This window comes from Anoplopoma fimbria, chromosome 17, assembly GCF_027596085.1.
Source record: "Anoplopoma fimbria isolate UVic2021 breed Golden Eagle Sablefish chromosome 17, Afim_UVic_2022, whole genome shotgun sequence".
Taxonomy (NCBI): domain Eukaryota; kingdom Metazoa; phylum Chordata; class Actinopteri; order Perciformes; family Anoplopomatidae; genus Anoplopoma; species Anoplopoma fimbria.
The window spans coordinates 19,816,443-19,840,395 of NC_072465.1; the positions used below are offsets into that span (position 1 = coordinate 19,816,443).

The following is a 23,953-nucleotide window of genomic DNA, read 5'->3' on the forward strand; positions in this document are numbered from 1 at the left end:
ATGCTGAATTCCGTCAGTAGCAGCTGGTTGTTATAACCGGACACCTAAGAGGGGCCAGCCTGCTGCTGGATCACACCCAGCAGCGCTCCCTCGGCCTGGGCGGATATGTTTTCATATCTCGCGGAGCTGCAATAGAGCGCGCGGTATGAAATGAATGGGAATAGGACACCACATGTGTACCTAAAGTCTGCTCTGCTGCATGCTGCGAATACCGACAAATAAGAAAGACGTGTCGTCCAGAACCACACTCGGTCCTGCAGAAAGGAGGTCCGTTTATATGTGGATTATGCAGTAAAGTGTGTGTGTGTGTGTGTGTGTGTGTGTGTGTGTGTGTGTGTGTGTGTGTGTGTGTGTGTGTGCAATGTAATTTGACAAAACTGAACAGAAGTCATGTTATCAAAAGTCAGGTGAAAAAAAAAAGAAAATTCCCATACAATTAATTAATTAAAAATAAATTAAAAAAAACAGCAAGAAAGCGCTAAATGTTTTTTTTCTTTCTCCTACAATAAAACAATTCTTGAGAAATTCATTTTAACTTTTGTGTTCCGCAAACAAACAATTCTTCGACATTAGATATCCATGCATATATGTATATTTTTAGATTTTTAGTTAGAGCCAACACTGTTTAATAAAACATGTTCGGATTCTGCTGGTGTTATCCCCAGCTAGAAACTGGTTGCCAAGCATTGCATCATTCCTTTCATGTGACTCCCATACGCCCCAAATTCGTCCTGGCCGTCTTATGACTGCATCACAATTGCCGCTCGCACAAACTATACGCGCTTGAGAGAGAACCAGCAGCTAAGACTACACGAAACCCCGCCCCCTTTGCTGTATTTGGAGCCACCCTATTGGATGTCGTCAAGGAAAATATCTTAATTCCGCGTCTCTGATTGGACCGCTAGAACGTCGGGTTCCAACAGCCACGCTAGGTTGTGGTGGAACTACCTTCCCCATGCATAGTTCGGTTGGCCTCGCTCTCCTTATAAACACCACCGGGAGTTTCCGAAAAATCACATTCAGCCCTGAAGACTGAACAATGGTTAACATGAGCTATCACCAATTTTTACTAAAATATCCACATTCGAGTTCAAGACAGTCGAGAAGGCGAGCGAATAAAAAAAAAAGGGTAAGTGGGGATTTGTTATGTTTTTTTTATTATTGTGACAACTAGTCGGTGGTTTTTTGTTTTCAGTCTTTCGGGGAGAAACGACAACGTGACTTAACTGAACTGGTCTAATTAAACTAAACAAATAGGTTGTTTACTTGGCAGCTATTCCAGTGTCTTTTTCTTTACAATTACAGTCTTTGTAATCCATCATAATTCACATGGGTCTGCTTTATGTCTGCTTCTGTCTGATAAGTTGTCAGAGCTCAGGCGGACTAGAAGTTGTTGACAAAGTGTTTGACAAACGAGTTAAATGTCTGGTTTTAACACAAAATCATATACTCTTATTTCATTTTTTTCCCCCAAGTGTCATTTAATTTGAATAAAAAAAAACAAAAAAACATCCAATGTGACGTCTGACAGTAATGGTGGGACTAATGACTCAAAACGGCACAGGCTTTTTATTTTTGACAGCTGATGTTTTACTAGTTTTTTCCACTTTTACCAAACGCATTTATAGTAAATATTTATGAATGAATGGATAGATGTTGTGTTTGCCTCTTCTCCTTTTGTTTCGCCCATTCCTCCTGCTTGGACATACATTTCCATGACGTAACTGTCTTGGCTTACAGTGGACATGTAACCCCACTAAGGAAGAAAAATATCACAATTTTGAATTTAAAAAAAAGAATGGCAAATTAATTTACCAAAGCAAAGTTTAGATGTCTGCGCCAAGACAGACAGTTTAACATTTGACATCAACTTGCAATTATTTCTTTATTCTTTATCACCTATGTTATTTATTCAAACACATCCCTGACAACGTGACATTGTGGAAGAATGTAGTTTTATTTCTCTCCATTTGCAAATTAAAAGGAGAAAAACAGAAATCCTTATTTAAATGAAATGATTCAGTCCCAGAATGTCTACATTAAACACATTCATTATTAGGCTTTTGTTTGGTATTTTTTTTTTGTACTGGACATGTTTAAGTAATTAAAAAAAAAGAAGAAGTAGACCTGACTGTCAGACCTGGATAATCAATAGGGAGACATCTACTCGTTGTTTATCGATCCCAGCGTGTATTGAGGACCGTAGAAAGCAGGGGGCGCAATAGAGAACATGTTGGTCTTTGTTTACAAGAATTAATAGACATTCATTTGATTTCCTCCGTCCCTGTTGATCATTTTGACAAACATCGACAATTTATTTGTTTAATCATTATTACAATTTTAGTCATTTTCCAAATCAGCCATTAATGTTACATTTAAGGCTTTTTGTTCCCTGACCAAGCATGCTCTATATTTGTGCAATTCATCACTTTGATTCTGGAATCTCAGCAAATTTCAGCAGTCAAAAGAAACATCTTTCATATTTTTTTAAAAACTAACCCATCAAATACTTTTTTCTTACAGAATTGTTGGGACAAGCTATCTCCAACAAATTGGCAGACTTGATTAACAGAGACTTTCTAAAAGGTAAACTCTTAAAACATTTTGACATTCTGAGAGCTGCATGTTTGTGAAGTTAAGAATTAGATTTAATCAATTTGTTCATTTTTATACATGTATTGGTTATATATTTTTTGTATATGTATTTTGAATCTTAACATTCCTCTTTATCAGCAATTTTAGTGCAGTACAGTCATTTCATCACTCAATGTTACTGCTATTCAATTTCACAACTAAGTAGTTTACACAGTATTCTGTACTTTGGTCTAGTTATCTTTATAATGGTGTACATAATTGTACAGATAAGGTCTACTTCTAATGATACAAGCCTATCACTGTCACTTATCACTGCATACAACAAGTTGGAGAAGAGTAAAAGTGTCTTGCCACCCCTCCCATCAGGTCCAGTGTGAACCGTGTGGCCGAGTACCTGTGTGTTGCGACTGACTGGCGAGATGACTGCCGAGTGGCTACACCTGCCCCCGCCATACCCCCCTGGCGTGGGGCCGTTGTGTGGTGCAGAATTGGAGGCGTGGTATGAGGACCTGCAGGATATTCTGGGCTCCGACACGGGAGGGGCAAAACTGGCACGTGCCCCCACATGCACCGAGGTCAGTAGCTCAAAGAATGGAATGGCTTTCACACCCACGATGAGTGTGAGTGTTTGTCGTCCATTGTACTTTGGTTAATATTCCTCTTTTTTAGTATTGTTTTACCTATTTTATTTATTTCTACGCATTCATATACCATGTGAAGTGAAATTAACTTTTTACATGTTTTGGAAGGTGTTGACATTTCCGTTTTTGTGTTTGTAGAAAGAGCCGGAGTTTCTGGATGTTCTGGAGAGTTGTTCTCTGACGTGGCTGACGGACGGAGGCCAGACGTGGGGCGATGGTGTCCAGAGGAATAAAGAGGAGATCCACAACACCCAGCCTCTGCATCACACCTCATCATCCTCCTCCTCCTCTACCTCCTCCTCCTCCTCCTGCAGGAGTCCAGCTGTTGCAGAAGAGCGGCGGACGGAGGCCGAGAGCAGGAGAGGTGGAGATAGCTCGACAGGAGGCGGCAGTGATCTGCTGCCTCCAGAGTTTTTCGAGTTGCTGAGTGAAGGAGGAGTGGGAATGGTGGATCCGAGCGGAGCGGTGATCAGCGGTGGCTATTATTACCACCACCATCAACACCACCAGGCTAATAATGTCCAACCTGCGTCTCCCTCAGCCAGCGAGGAGGAACTGCCCTGTGTCCCGGATTCTCCATCCTGCTCCTCCTCAGCCTCCCAGTCGCCGTCTCAAAATTGTTCTTCTCCCTCCTCACCCGTCTCTTCACCCTCCGCTTACCCGTCCTCCCGCCTGGGAAAACGCAAGAGGTCCACCAGCGAGAGGACCAACAGTGCCTTGTCTTCCTTCGCCTCCTCCACGCAGCACACATCCTCATCCTTTTCATCGGCCAAAAAGAGTCGCAAAGAAAGAGAGCAGGAGAACGAGAGGAAGGTGCAGGAGCTGACGGAGCAGAATGAGCGCTTGAAATCGGAGATTGAAAGGCTGGGAGAGGAGGTACAGAGGACACGTAGAGCCCTGATAGAGAGACTAGTCAACACCAGGAAGTGAGGGAGTAGTGAAAGACAGGAATAAGAGATGACAGGTCCTAAATAATTGGATAAGCAGTGGTGGTGAAAGATGTAATATGGTGGTCATGAAATGCCTCTAAGACAGGAAGGGATGGAAAGATATACCAAAGATATATTTTCTAAGCAAGAGGATTTTTTGAACACAGAGCTCAAAATGGCAAGAAATAGGAAAGTGAATAAAGACAAGACAAGACAAGAAAAGGAACAGAGAGAAAGGGCTGCAACAGCAATGCGGCAAATTAAAAAGACACAGCATGTTTAAGGAAAAGGAAGAACAGACGGCTCTAAGTGCAAACGAAACGTGGATTTGATGAATGTTTGTTATTTCTTAAAGAATGTCAGGAATAACAGTGAAGAGCATTTTGCTGATTTTGTATGTTGAACAGAAAGGAACTTAATTGAGTGCATTTCATTGTCATCCATTCCCACCATTTTGCAATAATTGTAACTCCTATGTTAAGGGCTGCAATTTGGCTAGCAGAGATTATTTGCCCCAATTTGTGGAGAGTTTAGGAGCTCAGGAAAAGTCTGAAAGTGCCCAGTGCAGTGTGAGCATGAGAGAATGATTGTTTTTTTTGGAAGAAAATTCATAATCTTTCTTACTTTTTTATAACCCATGGCTTGTGTGTATGTGTATTTAGTAGGACCCGGCTATACTTTCTAAGCTGACCTTTTCTATCAATATGGGAATTTGTGGAAGAATCATCACAAGATGTTCTACCTTAATTTACTATTTTTATACAACGCTGTAATATATATACACAATTGTACTGTAATGGCTTGTACTGTAAGATGCCAACATATCCTCTGTTATTTTCTCACTGCAGATACAAATTGTTAATTGTAGAGTAATATGCATGGCTTTTATCACTGATGGCATCAAATACATGTATTTTACCATAACTAATTATTTTATCCTTCATTGTAATCCCATATTTGCAATAAAAGAAAATAATGTGCAATTTCTCGTGTCATGTATTGTTTATTTGTGTGATTTGTATGACTGAATTTTTTTTGTAAACTGGAGTTAATTGTTAAAGGGGGAGAGTAACGACAATTTCAGGTGAACTTAATCAATTTATTTTCTGGATCCAAAAATGGTATTTGTAGCAAATGGGGGGGGGGGGGGAAGAAAAGAGTAAAATTCCAGGGGGGGAAAAAAAAAAAAGCTTCAAATGTACAACACACCTTCCAACACTAATACCGTATGCTGACTCTATCACAGGGAGAGTATAAAATCAGTTTCTTTTGGTGTAGGGATTTGGAAAAATCCCTCCATTCTGTAGCTGTATTCATTTGACTCTCTCTTTGTGTGTTTTCATTTCCCCGTCGGCCCATCCAGCATTTCATTAGTCCTCAGTGCCAACACCACATTGTCTTAGATCCTGTCACGGCTTTGCCTTAAGGTAATACCCTCATCTCTCTTTTTAGTGTACACTTTGTTCCCATTCGCCACAATAATACCTCAAACCATTCTACTCTTTCCTTCCTCTGACTAGCCTCCTTCATTTTGCTTTCACTTTTTTTCTCCGTCTCACTTCTTCTTGCCCTTCTGAGGTGCAGGCTCGGGGCTCTTCCCCTCAGCCACAGCCAGCTGTTTCTTTAGGTCCAACAGTTTGGTCACCTCCGCTGTGATCACTGCCTTCTCCGCTTTTTGGGCTTTGAGTGCTCGCACCTTTTCCCCCTGTGGTGGACAGAATGTCAGGGTTTAATAGATTTCTCACACCTAAATTTGTCGTTCATTTAACTTTTAGCTTTTATGGACAAATATCGGTGGGCAGCTTTCTCAAATATACTAAGAAATGAAGGCGTCAATTTGTGAGTTAATAATTATTTGAGTTTGTTTCGATTTGGAAATGCTGAGAATTTAAACAATTGATCCCTAAAAATGTAACCGCGCATTAATAATTGTGAATAGCGTAACATTTCAAAGATCCTAAATTTCGGGAAAAAACAATTTTGATCAATTGATAACACATTTAAGCATTACCAGATCATTTTCCAAATAAAGATATTGATTAGATGGAGCTTTTAAAATTAGCCACTATTTATTCCAGCGGCCAGTGGTTTGTCGCGCGTGATTTGGTTTTTGCGAAGATCGTTATTGTTCCTTACGGAAGACGCCATCCGTTTTATTCCAATCAAAAAGATTATTATAAAGACAGAACAATGCAATTCAAATAATCTTTTTGGAAAAAATGTAGCATATAGTTTTGTTCTAATGACGGCTTTAACTCCCAAATTAAAGGATTGGGTTTACAGTTGATGGCTCAACAGTGTGTTTTGCCACTAGCCAGCGTTCTCACCTGCTCAGTCACAGCCTGTGTGAGCTGCTTGGCTCTTTCTGGGTCCACTCCGTTCGCCGACGCCACCTCAGCAGTGACAGCAGCAGGAGCTGGCACAGCGGCAGGCTGAGTGCTGCCAGCGCTCTGAACCGCCGTCTGAGGGCGCAGACAGATGAAAATGTCTTAGAATTTGAGGCGTTTTGACGGTTATTATTTCTAGAGATGACTTGATTCATTTCACACAATAACGCTCATCACTCAAATTTGCCGACAGGATTTTATCATGAAGAGTGAATGGACGGTGAATCACACTGGACACACAGGGATGAGAGTAAAATTCTAAATACGAGGACGTTGGATGAGCTGCTTGTGTTAGTGAAGGCATGCGCTAATCAATATTTGACACAGCATAACCAGTGAGTTGTGACTCTTCACAAACAAATACCACTCGATACCTTTTTTTTAGGTGGTTCATCTTCAGGCTAGAGGCAGGCGGTCGAGGAGAAGTTTAAGAGAGGGATTATGTTTATCTATATGATATATATAATGCATCATTTAAACATTTACAGTGTGTTTGCTCTGCATCATGTTTCAAAAGACAGATACTCCGATTCCGTACAAATTCACATTCGGGGCGACAGTCTGACAAAAGCCCCTGAACGTCGATGCATTATCGATTCTTTCTTATTTCATTATTCATAAATAATCAACCTATATTACTACAAGACCTGTATGAACTCGTTCACAGACCATTAGAGATCATAAACATCAATTACCTGCTGTCCACCAAATCTCTTCTTCAAAGCCTCAATCTGGTCCGTCTCCAGTTTCTGGAACAACGGACTGACCTGGGAATAAAAGGGGTTGGCAGGGGGAACGAAAAAAGTATAAATTCAAAAGAATAAAAGCAGGATTACTTAAAAAGTTTGCGATTTGTGGATCCAGCCGAAGGTCGGTATAGCTGGGAAATTTAACCTGGAGGCTCTGTGCTCGTCTTTGAACAAAGAGGATTATGCAAGTAAGTAAGACGATAACTATGTATGAGAATTTTTAGAGTTTCGATCATGATCACAACTCTCCAATGCAGCATTACGTGATTTGTCAGAGAAGTTGTGTGCACATGAGCATTGTGTCAGCGGCGTTAGTTTGACATTAGATCAGTGTCGTCTGCTGCTCCTCGTCTAGAGACCTCAGTCACGAATCACTATAGCCTTGGAGATCGAATGCTGCATTGGCCGTCTGCTGCAGACACCGGTCACCACAATTAGGCCTGAAGGGACAAGTGGCCTGAGAGAAACTTGTTGTTCGAAGGCTGTGGCCTCAAAACACTGCGTGTGTGTGTGTGTGTGTGTGTGTGTGTGTGTGTGTGTGTGTGTGTGTGTGTGTGTGTGTGTGTGTATATGGTCACACGACTACAATGTCCTCCAGAGTACTAAAATATTGACAGACTGTTGCATCCTCATTGTATCACCCAGCGTCAACGTACAGGAGGTTCCAAAAGTTTGATGTATGAACTGTTTGTCGGTGTGTGCGTGTGTGTGTGTGTGTGCGTGTGTGTGTGTGTGTGTGTGTGTGTGTGTGCGTGTGTGTGCTCTCTTCGGGTCACACTCACCGTGCCAATGCGGTGGCCGGCACTGAGACAACAAACAAAGGATCCAGTCCCTTGCAACATGGTATTGACACAGGACGGAGGGGCATTGAGTTGATCCCTGATGGTTTGGCTGACAGCTGGCATGTACGGCATCAGCATCACTGACAGCAAGCAGGCGACATTCACAGCAACACCGGTGACCGTTCCCGCACGCTGCCTGAAGAGGAGAGACCGAGATCAGTCAGTCAGACAGATAATGAATCTAAATGTTTATTTTAATCCTACAATGGACAGATATTACATCCTAACTACTCCTCTTCTAGTCGACTTTTCATTACAAATATTTATTTCTTTAACGAACACATTTTATGAATTCAATTTCTAATAAATCAAATCAAATACATGATTGTGAATATAAGAATCCTTTTTGAAAAGGTGAGCTGTCCGTCTCCGTTTTAATATAAAATAGGAATTTACACATCTGCATCACAGCTCCATCTACCTTCTACAGCGGTACAGATGTTGTGTTAAACTGGTCAAGGCCTTCTCACCTCTCAGTGTCTCCTCCCTTAATCTTCTTCCAGGGTTCATTGACCTGAATGTACTGGTTGCCATGGCGAGAGATGTTGAGGATGTGTCTCAGAGCATCGCGGATTCTGGTGGAAAAATTTCATAGGAATATTAGATAGTGTGACACTGACAGTAGAGTTATTGTACAGAATCTACTTCAGTACAAGTCTAAATATGGGGTTATCTACTAGTATGTTTTACCTTCACTGACAATTTACATTACATTTACATTTTCCAATTTGAATCATTTTAAATTACTGAATGAATCTAATCAAAGAAAATCTGAGTTTCTTAAAAGTAATTTCAAATAAATCTATATCCAAACAGTTTTGACAGGTAGAGTATGTGAGTAGATTAGCCTTACTTGACTTTGTCCAACAGCTGGATGTATTGCTGCAGCTCCCAGCCCACCAGAGCCAGGAGCCTCTTATCCTCCTGCTGTAGCTCCATCACAGGCACGCTGCCCTCAAAGAACTTAGTGACAAACATGCCAGCTCTGGATGTGAGAGCGAGAAGGAGGTTTTAACAAGAATGATGAATAAATAAAGAAATAGGGGTCAGGGAAAAATATGTGAAAGGAGCGAGAAAGGCAGTGAGAGAAACTAGGAGAGAGGAGAGAGAGAGAGCAAAATGAGGGAAGGCCACGTAGCTTGACTTGCTAATTGTTTATAAATTATAGATTTTGTTGCCAGATGAAATACATTCCTCTGCTAGAGTAAACTAACACAACAGTGTGCTGCAGTGAGCCTCATCACAGCTCCTTCATGGCCTCTACATTGTAGCTGTGTCTGGAGGACTTCTATGTGTACATCAGGAAGATGTTGGTAGTGAGAGCGTTTTTGTCGTGTCTGATGCAACAGGCTGTTCTATATTTTACACATCTCTTCAGGCTCTGAGGAAGGTCTGCCAGACCACTGTCAAATTTACAATGAGCTGCGATTTTGATGTGTGAGCATGAACTTTGTGTGACCTGCATTCTTCATTTTTGAGTCAAACGTAATCAATAAAGTCATTTTTGCTGTTGGGTGAAAAGAAAGATTTACCCATTTCAGTTTGTCAAGCTGAAATCCTGGACAGTAAACATTTCAACTGAACAACAGTGATCAGCTGGAACAGGGCAGCCCCGAAACGTTTATGAATTTGCAAAAGCGGGCCCAAGATGGACACACTGTCGCTAATGTTGTAGTGATTTAGTAAGTGGATCCAGGCCGGGACAGAAATTCTTTTATGAAGCAGAATACTTTTTTACCTCCAACACCTCAGGCTGGATGCAATCTACAAGATATTTTTGAACCAATTAGGCATCAACGTTGCTGCCCGAGACCAATTTTGAAGATCAAGGTACTTTGAAAAAAAAGCTGCTGAGAAAAATCTTTGATGTGGGATTTAACCCTGATCTTTTAAAAATCATTTGAGGCGATGTAATTGGGGCTAAATTACACCATCCCAAACAAATTTAGAAAACTAGGGTGAGACTCTTGTAATCGTTACTGCTCGAACAGACTTTTTTTTTTTCCCATTGAGTACAACAATCTGAAAACTTAGTTGTTAATTGGACCGGACGACAACTTTGCTGCATATTTACTTTTAGAGTGAAACTTATTATGAACAAAATGTGAGCAACTTGAGGTGAATTGCCCCATTTTCCTAATTTCACTGGTGACTAATTTTGGCTGATCAAAACAATTTAAATAAAAAAAAGAAACAGTAACACACAGAAAATGTCCCAAAGTCAGATGGCTTGAGGAGATTGCTGCAGGTCACCTTGTTAGGGTCATAGTTGAATTCTGACCTAAGTCTAAATTTCTACTATTGGCTCATCACACATGAAACAAAGGAGTTCACTATCAAACATATTTGATAGGTGTAATTTCTGGCCTCAGCTGTGCGCGGCTGTGGCGTAGTGGAGAGTAAGGTAGTTCTCCAATCAGAGGGTCGGTGGTTCGATACCCGGCTTCGGCAGTCGATGTGTCCTTGGGCAAGACACTTAACCCCAAGTTGCTCCCGAAGGCTTGCCATCGGTGTGGACTGGATGTTGCATGAATGTTAGTTAGAGTCTGATGGTGGCACCTTGCATGGTAGCCTGTCATCAGTGTGTGAATGGGTGAATGATATGTAATATATGGGTAATGATTGTAATATACTAGACGCTTTGGATAAAAGCGTCTGCTAAATGACTGTAATGTAATGTAATGTACTATTATCAACCTGTTGATGAAGTTGCCCAAGTTGTTGAGCAGCTCGGAATTGTTCTTCAGAGCCATGTCAGCCCAGGAGAAGGCTGAATCCTGTCCCTCTGGACGCACATAGAGGAGGTAGAACCGCCACACATCTGGTGGGATGCCTGTGTCCTTGGCCATGTCTCCAAACACGCCCACTCCGCGGCTCTTGGAGAACTTCGTGTCCTCGTAATTCAGATACTCTGTGGGGAAGTTACAGCATAAATCATCATCAAACCTGAACCTCAGTGTGAATGTGATCATTTGTGACGTCTGTGTTGCATAACTGCAAAAGAGATACAATCCATTTGATTCCTGTTGGGAATTAAAATCAATCAAATAACACATAAATCATGAATCAACATAAATCATGAATCAATAAGTGCTTACCAGTGGCAATGAGGTGGTTGACCAGAGTGTAGTTGTCCTGCGCTCCCAGTAGGGAGCAGGGGAATACCACACTGTGGAACGGCACATTGTCTTTGGCCATGAAGTTGTACAGCTCCACCTAGTGGCAGAGACACAACACTGCACTGTGAGGATGACATCATATTAGATCATCATGAGATCATCCAGTTCAAAGAGGACTTATCAGCTCTCCCCAACCCCCATCTCTCTTTTTCTCTCTCCCTCTCTGCAAACACAAGCACACACACACACACACACACACACACACACACACACACACACACACACACACACACACACACACACACACACACACACACACACACACACACACACACACACACACACACACACACACACGCACGCACACACGCACACACGCACACACACACACACACACAGTCCTTTGGTTTCAGATGGAGAGAGATGAGATGAGATGAGGCAGAGAATGAGGAAGATATGGTGGATTATTTTTATCTTTAGTTAAAAAAAAAAAGAAGAACTTTCAGTTAAATTAAGTCCACATGTAAATGAACACACTTGTTAATAGATGTGTGGGAAGTTCTCTGTACACACAAAATGTCAAGTAGTTTCGCCTTTCTAAGTAAAGCTGATGACAGCATTATGGCCAACAGAAATCAAGTAAACCTACGGAAGACCAATCATGCTGAGACTTTTACCTTAAGAGGGGAGGAATCTAACCACAAAGAACAAAAGCTCTGTATTCACATTATACTGCGTGTGTATTGTAGCGGTGATTACAAAACTGATTGTGCATTTTATTCCTAATCAAAGAGATCATGTCTTCATCTGTTTCACATTAGGGTTATATGAGGCCAGAAATTACACAGCGATTTTAACGCAGAGTGAAAAAGACCAGATGGAGCAATGAAAAAAAGCAATCAGACCCATTCTGTGCCAAGCTCGTGCATCAGTACTCTGCCCGCCTCATAAATCCTGACGTGTGTGTGTGTGTTCGGGGGGGAGGAGGCTGGGTGGGGTTTGTTACCTGATTAGGATTCTTCCACCACTTCTCCCATTGGTCGGTGTAGTTGGCGGTAATGGACAGATAACCAATAGGGGCGTCAAACCACACGTAGAACACCTGCAGAAGCAGCAAGAGAGAGACTTTGTGTTAATTAAATTAATTTGGGATCATTTGAATCTTACTTACAAAAGGACCTAACTGAGGAGGAATGAAAGATCCTCAAGATACACAATGTAAATTTCCCTTATTTATTAGGGTTTGGAGACATTTAGATGAGAGTCTAAAAGAAGTGATCAGTGTTTGAACATGTTCAAACACTCAAGACCCAGAGCGTCTCCCAGTGCGCTTTTAGAGAGCACTGCAGTATCATCAGTCACTGCAGCATTTGTAAACAGCTAATGAAGTGCATAGTCATTTGCAATGTTTAATTAGTGACCTGACCTTAGATAATAAGTGTTTGCAATAATTTTCTTCTCAGCAGGTAATGAAGTTGAGCGGTAGGGCTTTATTTTGCTTCTATAAAACACATAGTGGAGTGTGCATCTTTTCTACTCTACTATAAACTATGAACAAGGGAAAAAAACAAGATAATGTAAAAAAAAAAAATGTTTTTAATCTAGCTGACAATAGCAGACCTTCTCTTTAAAGTCAGGATGAGGTACTGGCGTCCCCCACCGCAGGTCCCTGGTGATACAGCGAGGTTTGAGTCCGTCTCTCAGCCAGGAGCGAGTGATCTGTTTGGCATTTGCCGTCCAGTCTCCTGTGCTGGTTGACTTGTCCAGCCACTTCTCCAACTGAGCCTCCAGCTGCACGAGAGAAAGAACGAGAATGAAAATGCTGACAAAAACACCAAATGTCATTACGCCAACAAACAGTTCTGAAAAAGAGAAAGCTGTTTATATAATAAAATGACAAGAGGGATTAGAAGCTGTCTGACTTTGAAATCTACTATACACTTCATTTTTGTAATTTCTAATCAGTCTAACTTAATGAAAAAATAGCATTGTCTTAACTGAAGAATGGACATTAAGATCATTGCAATGCAGTTTGAAAAGCTTACCTTTGGCAGGTCCAAGAAGAGATGTTTGGAGGAGCGTACAACCGGAGTCTGCTTGCAGACTTTACACTGGGGTTCCTGAAAGGGACAGCCGTCAAAAATGATCGAACAGAAATGTTATATCAACTGCAAACATCATCATTCTCTTTCTAATAGTCAATTAATAGCAATAATCAGCATAGATTCATCCTGATCATCCTCCTCTCGTCTTTTATCGTCAACACGCTCCTTCCAACTCACCCTCAGCTCCACAGCATTGATGAGCCGCCCACACTTGTCACACTGGTCACCACGAGCTTCTGGGTAGTTGCAGTTGGGACAGATGCCCTCTACGAAGCGGTCGGCGAGGAAGCGCAGGCAGTTTTCACAACGCAGTTGCTCCACCGTGTCTTCCATGAGGAAACCATGCTTGTGGACTCTCCAGAATATATCCTGGGCGATCCTGAAAGGATAAGAGAGGATAAACATAGTTTGAGGGTTGTGCCCAGGATGCAAGGAAAGATTTGTAGTCATTAAACCCTGACCCCATTTTTGTTCTCCAACTCAGATTGATACATTTCCTACCTGTTGGCTAGAACATGATGTAAACTTTTGGATCGATATAGCAATATAGAAAATATATTAATATACTGGAAAAAGAACATTGAAGGGTAAAGAGTATGTGTTATTAGTTTGTTAAAAATAAACATGAAGTAAAATGGCACAAAAAGCTTATGATAACCTTTGGTGTTGGATTTGCAAAATCTAAAATATAAGACCCCAAATCCAAAGTAGTTTTCTTGAATCGAGACAAAAGTCTTTAATCTGTGGGCCGTTTTCATTTTTCAAAGAACATGATTCCAGTGCATGGTGTTTGATGCCTTTTATGTTTTACTTATCAAAGCAAAGTCCACAAAACAGTAATCCCTTTCTATGTACAAGCTCAAGGATTAAAGTCTCATTTTTACTGAAGAAAAATAAGTATAAATAAATAAAGAAAACATATTTTAAAGTCCCATACAACCAAAACATAATCTGACACCTTATCCATACACACTCTGACAAGAATCCACACCAACTCCATTGCTTTCATTGTTTCAATAGTTCCTTAGAGCAACAACCCATAACTTTGAATCATTAATTTTACCTCCATACTTGAGTTACATCATCAATATTATATAATAGATAACAATTCATTTTTCCTAGATCCACTCTACCAATGCCTTTCCTTTCTGCTGACTTTTTAAAAAGTCAAGTAGTGAAAAGTGATACTGTAACTTAAACAAATACATTACTAACATACTGAAATGAAGTGAAGCCTCATCCGACTGAATTAATCTACTTTTACACAAAACACTCACTTTAGTTATTATCATGTGTTGCACCAGAGGTGACAAGTGTCACACATGATAACTGTTCCAGACACATTGATACTTTTTTTAAAATAGGATTTCTTGTTGGCTTTTATTCTTTTGTTTGGTAAACGTCAGAAATATAAGCAATGTCCCACATTCTATAATCACGGTGAATAATCTGAGATTAAGGAGATTATAATTTATGTTTGAGAGGGCTAGACAGCCACAACAGTATCTACTGCAAGATTACAGTAATCTTATGTAACGTAACTGTATAGTAATCAAATCGAAACATTTTCTCTCTTTCACAATAAAGCCAAGTAGTAAAAGAACCACATGCAACCCAAGGGAGGACCCAGGATGTGAAGCAAGCTCTGAAATGATTGGGGAACTCCCTGTTTAGCTTTATCTTGAGCTTTGTTGTTCAATTGATGAAAGAAATGCCCTGTCTTTACATTTTTCACATAACCTTTAGATTATATATTTAAAAACGGGACAACTAAAGCCTTCTTCCCAGCTTCCACTTACTCCGTCTGCTTCTCGGTGGTGGTTCTGCCAAAAAAGTCGAAGTCAATCTGGAACCACTTGTAGATGTTGGCGTGAATGGCATGGTACTTGTCGCAGATCTGCTGCGGTGTCAGACCCTCCTCTCTGGCCTTGTTCTCTGTAGCTGTGCCGTACTCGTCTGTGCCACATATAAACAGGACGTTCCAGCCGCGCAGACGGCCGTACCTTTGAGGAGAAGACGCATGGAGTCAGTACAGTAAGATGTACTAAGGACAAAAGAAATAGAGAAAGATCGAAAAAAAGAGCAAAAACGAGATGACTATGGGGAGTTACAGAATGAATAAGTGAGTGTTAGTGAGGAAGAATGCAGGATACGGTGGAGAGGAAAATGGGAGAATGGATAACAAGATGATAAGATAGATGGCTTTCATTGTAATGTTAATAAAGGCCTTTAAAAACACTACAGGTTGGCATAGGCCTAACAGTCTGTACATTGTAAATGCATACGATTGTATACGCCCTGGAGTAAATGCTTTTAAAAATGTTTGGTAGAGGTCAATATTTTGTTCACGATTATCAGTATTTTGTTGGCACTTATAGTATGTAGACAGAAAAAAAGGAATTCCACGATTTAAATTCATACCTGCAGAAGGCATCAGCGCTGAGGACGCAGCCGATGATGTTGCCCAGGTGGGGGACGTTGTTGACATAAGGCAAGGCACTGGTCACGAGGAGGTTCCGCTTGCCCTCCTGTGGCAAACTGATGGGAAACAAACAGATATGGGGTAAAGGTGAGACACTACAGGTGGAATAAACATTTAAACTAATACATTTCACCATGAAAACTTCCCCAGCTCATTACGTAGATTAGGACAACTATTTTTTTGTGTCCAATTTTTTTGTTTGCAAATGACGCACCATCTCAATAAATATGCGCCAATTTGCATACATTTCCAGAACGGAATTTTGGATGAATCTTTGTATCACTCCATAAATGAGGAATTACTGTCAACAGACATAACAAAAATTTCTCTATGTTTTTAGGAATAAAATGTTCCAAAAAACAGGCCATGAATGATATATGAACAAACCCCTGAAAAACTGAATAATGATACGAGCTAGCTGTAAAGACTGGTATATGTTTACTTTCCACTAGTCTGAAAGATGACATGTTATGGAAACAAAAGAGCCCCTATTCTAAAAATTGACCAGAGCAGGAAATGAGATGTTTCTTCCTGTAGTGTCTCACCTAAATATTCTATCTACAGCCTCAGGGTCAGATTTTCTACACGCAACAGCTCAACTCCCTCTACGCTTCTGCCTGTGACAAACGCTCTTTTCAGGAGTTTGGAAAATTAGGTTGATTCACCGACATGAAGTTGCTAGGTAACATTTTAGGTTTTGGGTCTTAGCCGATGTGATCCCAACAACATCAAATAACATCATAACCTGTTAAACTTTCACATACACACTCACTGAAAGTTATCCTGAATAAGAGCATCTACTTAGTGTCTAGAATGGGAAAACATCATTTTTTATTACTTACATGGGATGCTGTCTGTCTGTAGCCACTGGACAGGTGTTCAAACCTTTACTCCAGGTTTGAGCAGCTGCCTCCATCTCCTCCACCGACACCACACGCTCACTTTCCTCAGCCTAAACAAGCATTTAGATACAGAGAATCATCAGCTGGGAATTCAACAAAGAGCAACTTGTAAAGTTATTAATCTGCCCGAATAGGTATTTCTTTTTTATTCCTTCAGATTTAATTACTTTTAATTTGTAAAATATTATTGCTGTGGCCCAAAATTCTAAATGGTACTATAACTCATTTCCATGACATACAAATCATTTCCAATGTTAGAATTTTTCACAAAGATTGAACTCGACATCAAAATTAGCTTCATATCAACATGACGTTAACAAGCAGAAAATAGGAAGCACTGCATCATATCCTTTTCCCATTACATTACAGTAATTTAGCAGACGCTTTTATCCAAAGCGACTTACAATAATATCCACAGTGTTGGTATCGTGTTCAGTGTAACTATTTAAAAATATATGGAAGAGAGTTTCTCAAGTTCACAAACCTATTTATGTCTGTCAATAGAGTCCTCCCATTGGTGGTGCTTGATAAGGATCTCCTTATCAAGCACCACCAATGTTTGAAAATTGTATCACCAACCCCCACTTGATCTTTTGACCTCAAACCCGGAGCTAAAGCATTAAGCAATCTGTCATACAAACGCCCTGCAACTTCCTCTGACGGGGAGCTGTGAGTGCTGCTGCTAACATTTGATTGACACCTGTTCAAATCCTCCACTGCTTACACAAGAAAGGGAACAGAGGATAAAGAAAAAGTGATGTAACCTCTACATGCTTTCATACAGCCAGGTTAACTCTCACACAGAGGTTGCATCTGCTTTACAGGAGAGCCCTGCTTAGTTTAAGTGAGGTGAATTTTAAGCCTTGCAACCCTTTGAATGCTTTTACTTCCTTCATTAAAGCTACGGTGAGGTAAAGACATGTGGGAAAAATGTGCTGACGGATACGTGTGACAGGACATGTGTTTTACCAGGTGTTGTTTGTTTTAGTTCATTCAGAGCTCGAGGAAAATAAAAAAGACGTGTTCTTGGAAACCTCACAGAGCGTACATGCTTCCTGAGGCAAAAGCTCAAGTGTAGTTAGTCACTGAAGCATCTAATGTTTCGGTTCAGGAAGAATGCTTTAAGTCTGATCGTTATCCCAATGATCTGGTACCTCAGCAGGGTTGCTGTTGCATGGCTGCGTGTCTCTGCACTGGCTGCTCTGAGGGGCAGGCTGCCTCTGCATGAAGCACTTCATGCCCTGCAGGCCTTTTCCCTGCAGCACTTTCTGAGCAGCAGACTGGCAACTGTGCATGACAGCCCCGCGGTCAAACCAAGCCTTAACAGACGTGCGCTCGCCTGAAAAATTAAAAAAAAGGCAGGGAAAACGGTGAGGGGCGAGATATTGGGGAATGAAAAAAGCAGCAGTGAAGGACCATTAAAACACAGAGAACACAAAATAATAAATAAGACATTTGAAAATAAAAGAAATGAGGAAGGATAATAAAGAAAACAGAAAAGAAAATGATAAAGAAAATAGGAGAGAAGAAGTTGAGGTATTTTGAAAAAATAATCATGGTTGGATCATTTATGCATTGCCAAAAACAGAGAATTTTAATTTTTATATAACTTACCCAATGCTAGCGAAGAGTCAGATAAAACGGGGTACAGCGCAGCCCACAAAACAACATCAGCAACTGAAACAGCTTCCTGAAACACAACACAGTTAAATGAACATTAATTATTTAAGCAATTAACACACACATTTCCTAAACTTGCCATCTGTCCTTTCCTGAATGATTGTTTTGTGCGCTTGAACCTCACTAAATATAGACTATGTGCACTGCAGTGCCCGCCTCAGTGTGTGTGCTTACCACAGTTTTTTCTTTAGCTTTACACAAGGTTCCTCCAAGCCATGCCAATCACCAAGAGACTTAACAAAACATATTTCTGTACACATGAAATATATGACAGACGCAGATGACTTGTTGCCACAGGGGCTTCAAATACCACAGAGAGCTAATCCCCACCCCCACCCACACTCCGGCACATCTGCAACATAAGGGGGCTCCTCCCCAGATGAATCTTTTTAACTTAAAAATGCATCACTAGCTCAGCATAAGCAGCTGAAAAAAAAAAAAAAGAGAAAAGAAGAAAAATAAATGTTGCCGGAGGAGCCTGATGTGGCACTCAGTTTAGCTCAGCTGAGCTTCCACGGAGACATCATGAACTTTTAACTTGATCATGTAATATATAGCCTTAAAAAAGCCTTGTTTGAGTGAAGTATATTTGTCTTTATCTCCTGTCACTCTCAAGCTATACATGGCTACCTAAATGGGCACTAGAAAAGTGGTAGTAGAGTAGCTAATGAGCAGATGTTGATGCTGTACCCCAGTTAAATATGGCGTGTTCCTCTTGCTCAAGCTTTGCTCCATGTAGTTTAGGGGCCCTTGGAGGACCTTGGACACCTCTGATCCTTTTCCCTGCAGCACTGCCATGTGAAGGCACTGTAGCAGTGCAGGCTGCGCAAAAAATACAAAGCAGAAAGAAATTGATTGAATGACATTAGATCAAGCTGTAAAACCAAAGAAGCATGACTGAGGTTAAACAATGCATTTTCTCTTAAACCCTGCAGAGCATGCTGATAGATTTCTCCAGTACATTGTTCTTCTGAAAGCATGAGCTTTAATCATTTAGCTGCATGGATTTATGTCCCCGTTGGCAAGACATTGAGGAACAGTAAGAGGATTCTGGCAGAGAGAACGTACAAATGCATGGACTGAAAATAGTTTGCATCTCAAAGAGGTTTAATGTTTTATAGAAGGGATTACGAAGCGAACTGAAAGGTCTGTTTTATGGAGAGCTTACCTGAAGATCTGTGGCCTCCCATTCAAGCCACTGATTGCAAAGCTCACTGGAGTCTTGTCCACTTACTTCAAACAGGTATCTAAGGAGTTACAAAATAGAAAATATAAGGAAGTCCCGTCAAACAGTTTCAGCTTGTTTGGTTTAAATGTCTTTTATGTACCAGAAAAACAAACCTGAGAGACGACATCTTCTCATTTAGGACTCATTAACAGTTTGCCTCAAATGTTATTGCCATGAAATCATCGTCAAAATAAAGCATTAACATTTCACCGACTTTGCTCCAGGTCAATTGTTCCAATTGTTGTATTTTAAAAATCAATACATTGCCAGATCTGTCGGATTCATCATAATTAATTAAATATGAACATGGATATATATGACTGGTATAAATAGTAAATGGACCTGTACTTGTAAAGCGCATTTCTATTCTTCCCACTAAGCTTTAACACTACATGTTATTCTGCCATTCAAACCCTTCATACGCTGATGTCAAGGGCTAACATGCCCATCAGGAATAACTAACCCGTCACACATCACATACATGTCTTGCTCAAAGACACATCGACTTGGAGTGGAGGAGCCGGGGATCAAAGACGATCTGCTCTATCCCTCAGTCACAGCCGGTATATAGAGGTATAGAGTATAGTTTTGGTTTTAATTGCCAAGGTTTCGAGATATCCAACTCAGATTTCACTTGTGGGGCTCACAGCACTAGAGCCTGCGCAGTATCACCCTGAGCTCTCTGGATGACTAGATACCAATTGAGATAAGTGAAAATTTTATTTTGCTTTTTCACTGACCATTTAGTATTTTGCATATCTGAAACATTAGATAGAGGCAATGATTAGCAGCTTTCACATTCATGCAAACTTTGCATTGGCATTGAAATTCGACCGAGCAGGAAGGTCCGTAGTCTACTGACCGGCAGATGGCATTCGGGCTGAAAAGGTGCAGACCACTGGGCAGGAGCAGGGCTGGCAAGGCTGGACGGCTGAGGAAGGGCACCACTTTCTCTGGAAAAAAAGAAAATGAAAAAAGAAAATCACAACGATTTACACAAAACAGAAGGCGAGGTCGTTATGCAGGTCAGCCTGTTTCTAGACTAGTTTGACTAGATTCTTCAACTGGGATAGTCATGCTGTAAACCCTCTTTTCTAATAAGAGAGAAAGAGAAGAAGAAAAGTCTAAATCCGTTAGATCTCACTTTTTCAATACTTCCTTAGTTCCTTATATTATATTTCAAACCAACGCTGCATCTTCAAGGCAAACAAACAACAAAAGACTCCCCAAATGGTTCAAGGATAATCCTGTGATCAAATTCTCACCATCAATATTTTACTAATAACTACAATAACCTATGAAGACAATGGTCACTTACAAGGCCATGGATTTGATCTTCTTAATCTGTAATTTATCACCACATAAGGGATTCTGATAATAATGGATTATCTTATTTTATCTTAATACATGTTTACTGGTGTCCTCACTTCAACAATACAATGTGATATGATAAGGTGACTCTAGAATTCAATAGAGCAGAAATAATGACCTTTTTAATACATTCACCCAAAGATATGTGCAATATTTAAGACTTTGTAATAAATAACAAAATAGAGATCATCTGTGATAATCCCAGTTCAATCAACCTACTACTGTATTGTTTAACAGATTTTGAACAATAGAGATTTATATAAAACAATGTACTTCCACTCCCTTACTCGTGTTTATATACCTAATCTATTTCTGAGTACAACTCATTTCATTCATAAACTGAGTCTGCATGCCAGATGGTCTCGGTTATTCATCTCTGTGATCCCGCTCCCACAGACACACATCTCATTTATGCCTGAGACAATCACAACATAAGCCCAAAGCCGGGATGTATTACCATTTAATTAGAATCTCATTCCTTTACACAGCAGCATCTACGTTCCACAACGTATCCACAATGCATCTACTGAGAAATACGCTAAGTCGCAGTGGAAGCCTAAGTCTTCGAAATTGTTAAATCACAATGCAAAAAAATGTACAATGTTAAAAATGTTTTCTAACCGAGTATAGGAAGGACTCTTTGCATTAAAATAGCCCGTCTTTGGAAAACATTTGCAACTGTTGGTCAGAAATTAGCCACATGCTCATTAATGGACCCCTATCACAAGGAAGTATGAGTCATTTGGTGGAAATCAAGTTCAACATACAGACGTTTTCTTTCCTTTCTCTCTGTGTAAACTAGCTAAAACTAAAACCTCTTTCTTTTTCATTCAAATGAGTTTTCAGGTCTTTGGTTATCCATCAAGGTTTTTTGTACATGTATATCACTACATGACAGATTGGATACTGAACTGAAACTGTTGCCATCTTCAAGTCAGCCTTATTGCTTTGGAAAAATTATATTTTTTTACCAACAAGACTGATAGACCAATGCAATAAAAAATGTTATATATGTTGGAGTGAAAAAAGTTCAGCTTTGCTCAAAACACTTCATACTACGTCTCTTCACTTTTTGAGGCAACTTTCATACTCAACTTGCAAACTATTTGTGTTTAAATGTAAAGTTTTAGTGGTACAACTCTTTAAACATATTTGGTATTGGGCCTGACCACAGGTGGCAAGTACTAACCAAGTACACTAACATAACATTAGGAACTGTATTTAAGTGCAACTTTAAGGTAATTCTACTTCACTTGAGTACTACTATTTTGTGCAACCTTATACTTCCACTTGTAATATTGTGCTATTAACTTAATAGCATTAATTTATGTGAAAGCTTAATGCAATAGTGACTTTACAGAATTAAACGGTTTATACAAAATATGATAATATATTTATGCAGAGAACTGGATACAGAGTTGGAGGCAGGGCCTTGTTTATCAATATGAAAGTTATTAAGTGGTGCATAAAGCCATGTTCCCCCAACGATCTACTGCATCCATGGGGCAATAGAGAGAGTGAACTAGCATTTTCTTTAGCGCCAGGTTAGTGCATCTACAGCTTTTAGGACCTTGTGATTTGAATAAGGGATATTTAAGAGTTCTTAAATCAATACACTACTGTATTGTTGTTTTGAACAAACCAAATAGTGACTTACATTAAACAATGTACTTCAACACCCCTACTACTGTTTCTATACCTTATGTACAGTACCAGTCAAAAGTTTGGACACACCTTCTCATTCAACTACTTTGAAGAATCTAAAATATAAAACATATTCTGGTTTGTTGAGCATTTGTTTGTTTACCACATAATTCCATATGTGTTCCTTCATAGTTTGGATGTCTTCAATATTAATCTACAATGTAGAAAAGAATAAAAATAAAAATAAAGAAAAACCATTGAATGAGAAGGTGTGTCCAAACTTTTGACTGGTACTGTATCTCTCAGTCAATATAGCTGGCACAGTGGACTTTTCTACAGTTGACTAAATATACTATCAGCAAAGATTAGACATCCACATAAAATATGGCAAATGTTTCCTTTTTTAAAGGACTTTAGTGAAAAGAACAGAGAATGAACTAATGTGTAATTAGTGTATTAACCCTACATGCAACAATAACCACTCCTAGATACTCACACTATATGTGTCAAGGTGCTGAGTCAAAAACACAACCAGATATCTGATTGTGTCTGATGCAACAGTGTAACTTAACACAAGGCATGCTGTTGATAACTGGACAGGTAGGACAGGTTATAAGGTCAACTGGTGTGCACTGATAAACAAAAGCTTCACTACAAAACCAGCACTGTAACAAAACAAACAAAGCAGTGGTGTGCAGGAAGAGAGTTTTCTAGCTGCTTCTCAGATGCAGGCAGACAGTCAATCTTGACACAATATAATAAAGAGTTAGTCCCCATTATGTGCAGCTAACCATGCTTCCCTTACCTTCGTGGTTGACATACTGGACGTCACATTTGACTCCAGTCACTTCTAGAGCAGATAACACCTTAAGGCAGTGCGGGTTGCCTTCACTGACGAACAGCTTCATCTGGTCGTTGGTAGCTGCTCCTGCTATGTTTGGACTAATTACTGGCTTTATATGTTTTACTTTAAAACAAGACAGGGAGCAGCTGGTTGTAAGCTTGCCGGTGAGTGTGGTCCACACGCTGATGCAAGAAGTGTCGGTCTGTTTTTACGAATGGCGACGTTGTAGTTTTGGAGCTGTGCCTGTGTGGTTCATTGGAACGGGAGCTGTGTGTGAAACGGACTACATCTCCCACAAACCATTTAGGCGGATCGTAGCGTCGTCACGGTTGAGTTCTGCTTGGTTTTAAACCCCCGCGTAGCACCGCCGGGCGGGATTCTGTCTCCCGTGATGTGTGTATTCCACACCGGGCAACGCCGTGTGCTTAAACATGC

At 40.3% G+C, this 23,953-nt stretch overlaps 2 protein-coding genes across 3 annotated transcripts; one reads left to right on the forward strand and one right to left on the reverse strand.

Annotated features, from left to right (window-relative positions):
- The first annotated feature begins 990 nt into the window (after window positions 1-990).
- On the forward strand, window positions 991-5,140 carry ddit3 (DNA-damage-inducible transcript 3). Its single transcript, XM_054616948.1, has 4 exons — window positions 991-1,129; window positions 2,524-2,586; window positions 2,962-3,170; window positions 3,375-5,140. Exons 3-4 carry the CDS (start codon window positions 3,015-3,017, stop codon window positions 4,164-4,166), a joined length of 948 nt encoding a protein of 315 aa, XP_054472923.1. The 5' UTR covers window positions 991-1,129; window positions 2,524-2,586; window positions 2,962-3,014; the 3' UTR covers window positions 4,167-5,140.
- Window positions 5,141-5,182: 42 nt separating this feature from the next.
- Window positions 5,183-23,790, reverse strand: mars1 (methionyl-tRNA synthetase 1). Of its 2 annotated transcripts, XM_054616949.1 has the most exons (22): window positions 23,480-23,790; window positions 20,522-20,612; window positions 19,600-19,678; window positions 19,122-19,253; window positions 18,366-18,441; window positions 17,906-18,090; window positions 16,692-16,801; window positions 15,789-15,905; window positions 15,167-15,370; window positions 13,545-13,746; window positions 13,308-13,382; window positions 12,883-13,053; window positions 12,269-12,364; window positions 11,242-11,359; window positions 10,841-11,054; window positions 8,997-9,128; window positions 8,614-8,718; window positions 8,084-8,279; window positions 7,248-7,319; window positions 6,927-6,953; window positions 6,493-6,627; window positions 5,183-5,870 (listed from the first exon to the last, which is right to left on the reverse strand). In XM_054616949.1, the coding sequence occupies exons 1-22, from the start codon at window positions 23,580-23,582 to the stop codon at window positions 5,721-5,723; spliced, it is 2,790 nt and encodes a 929-aa protein (XP_054472924.1). In that variant the 5' UTR covers window positions 23,583-23,790; the 3' UTR covers window positions 5,183-5,720. The 2 variants fall into 2 exon arrangements, with proteins under 2 accessions (XP_054472924.1, XP_054472925.1); XM_054616950.1 differs by lacking the exon at window positions 6,927-6,953 and having other exon boundaries at window positions 5,184-5,870.
- Window positions 23,791-23,953: the final 163 nt, after the last annotated feature.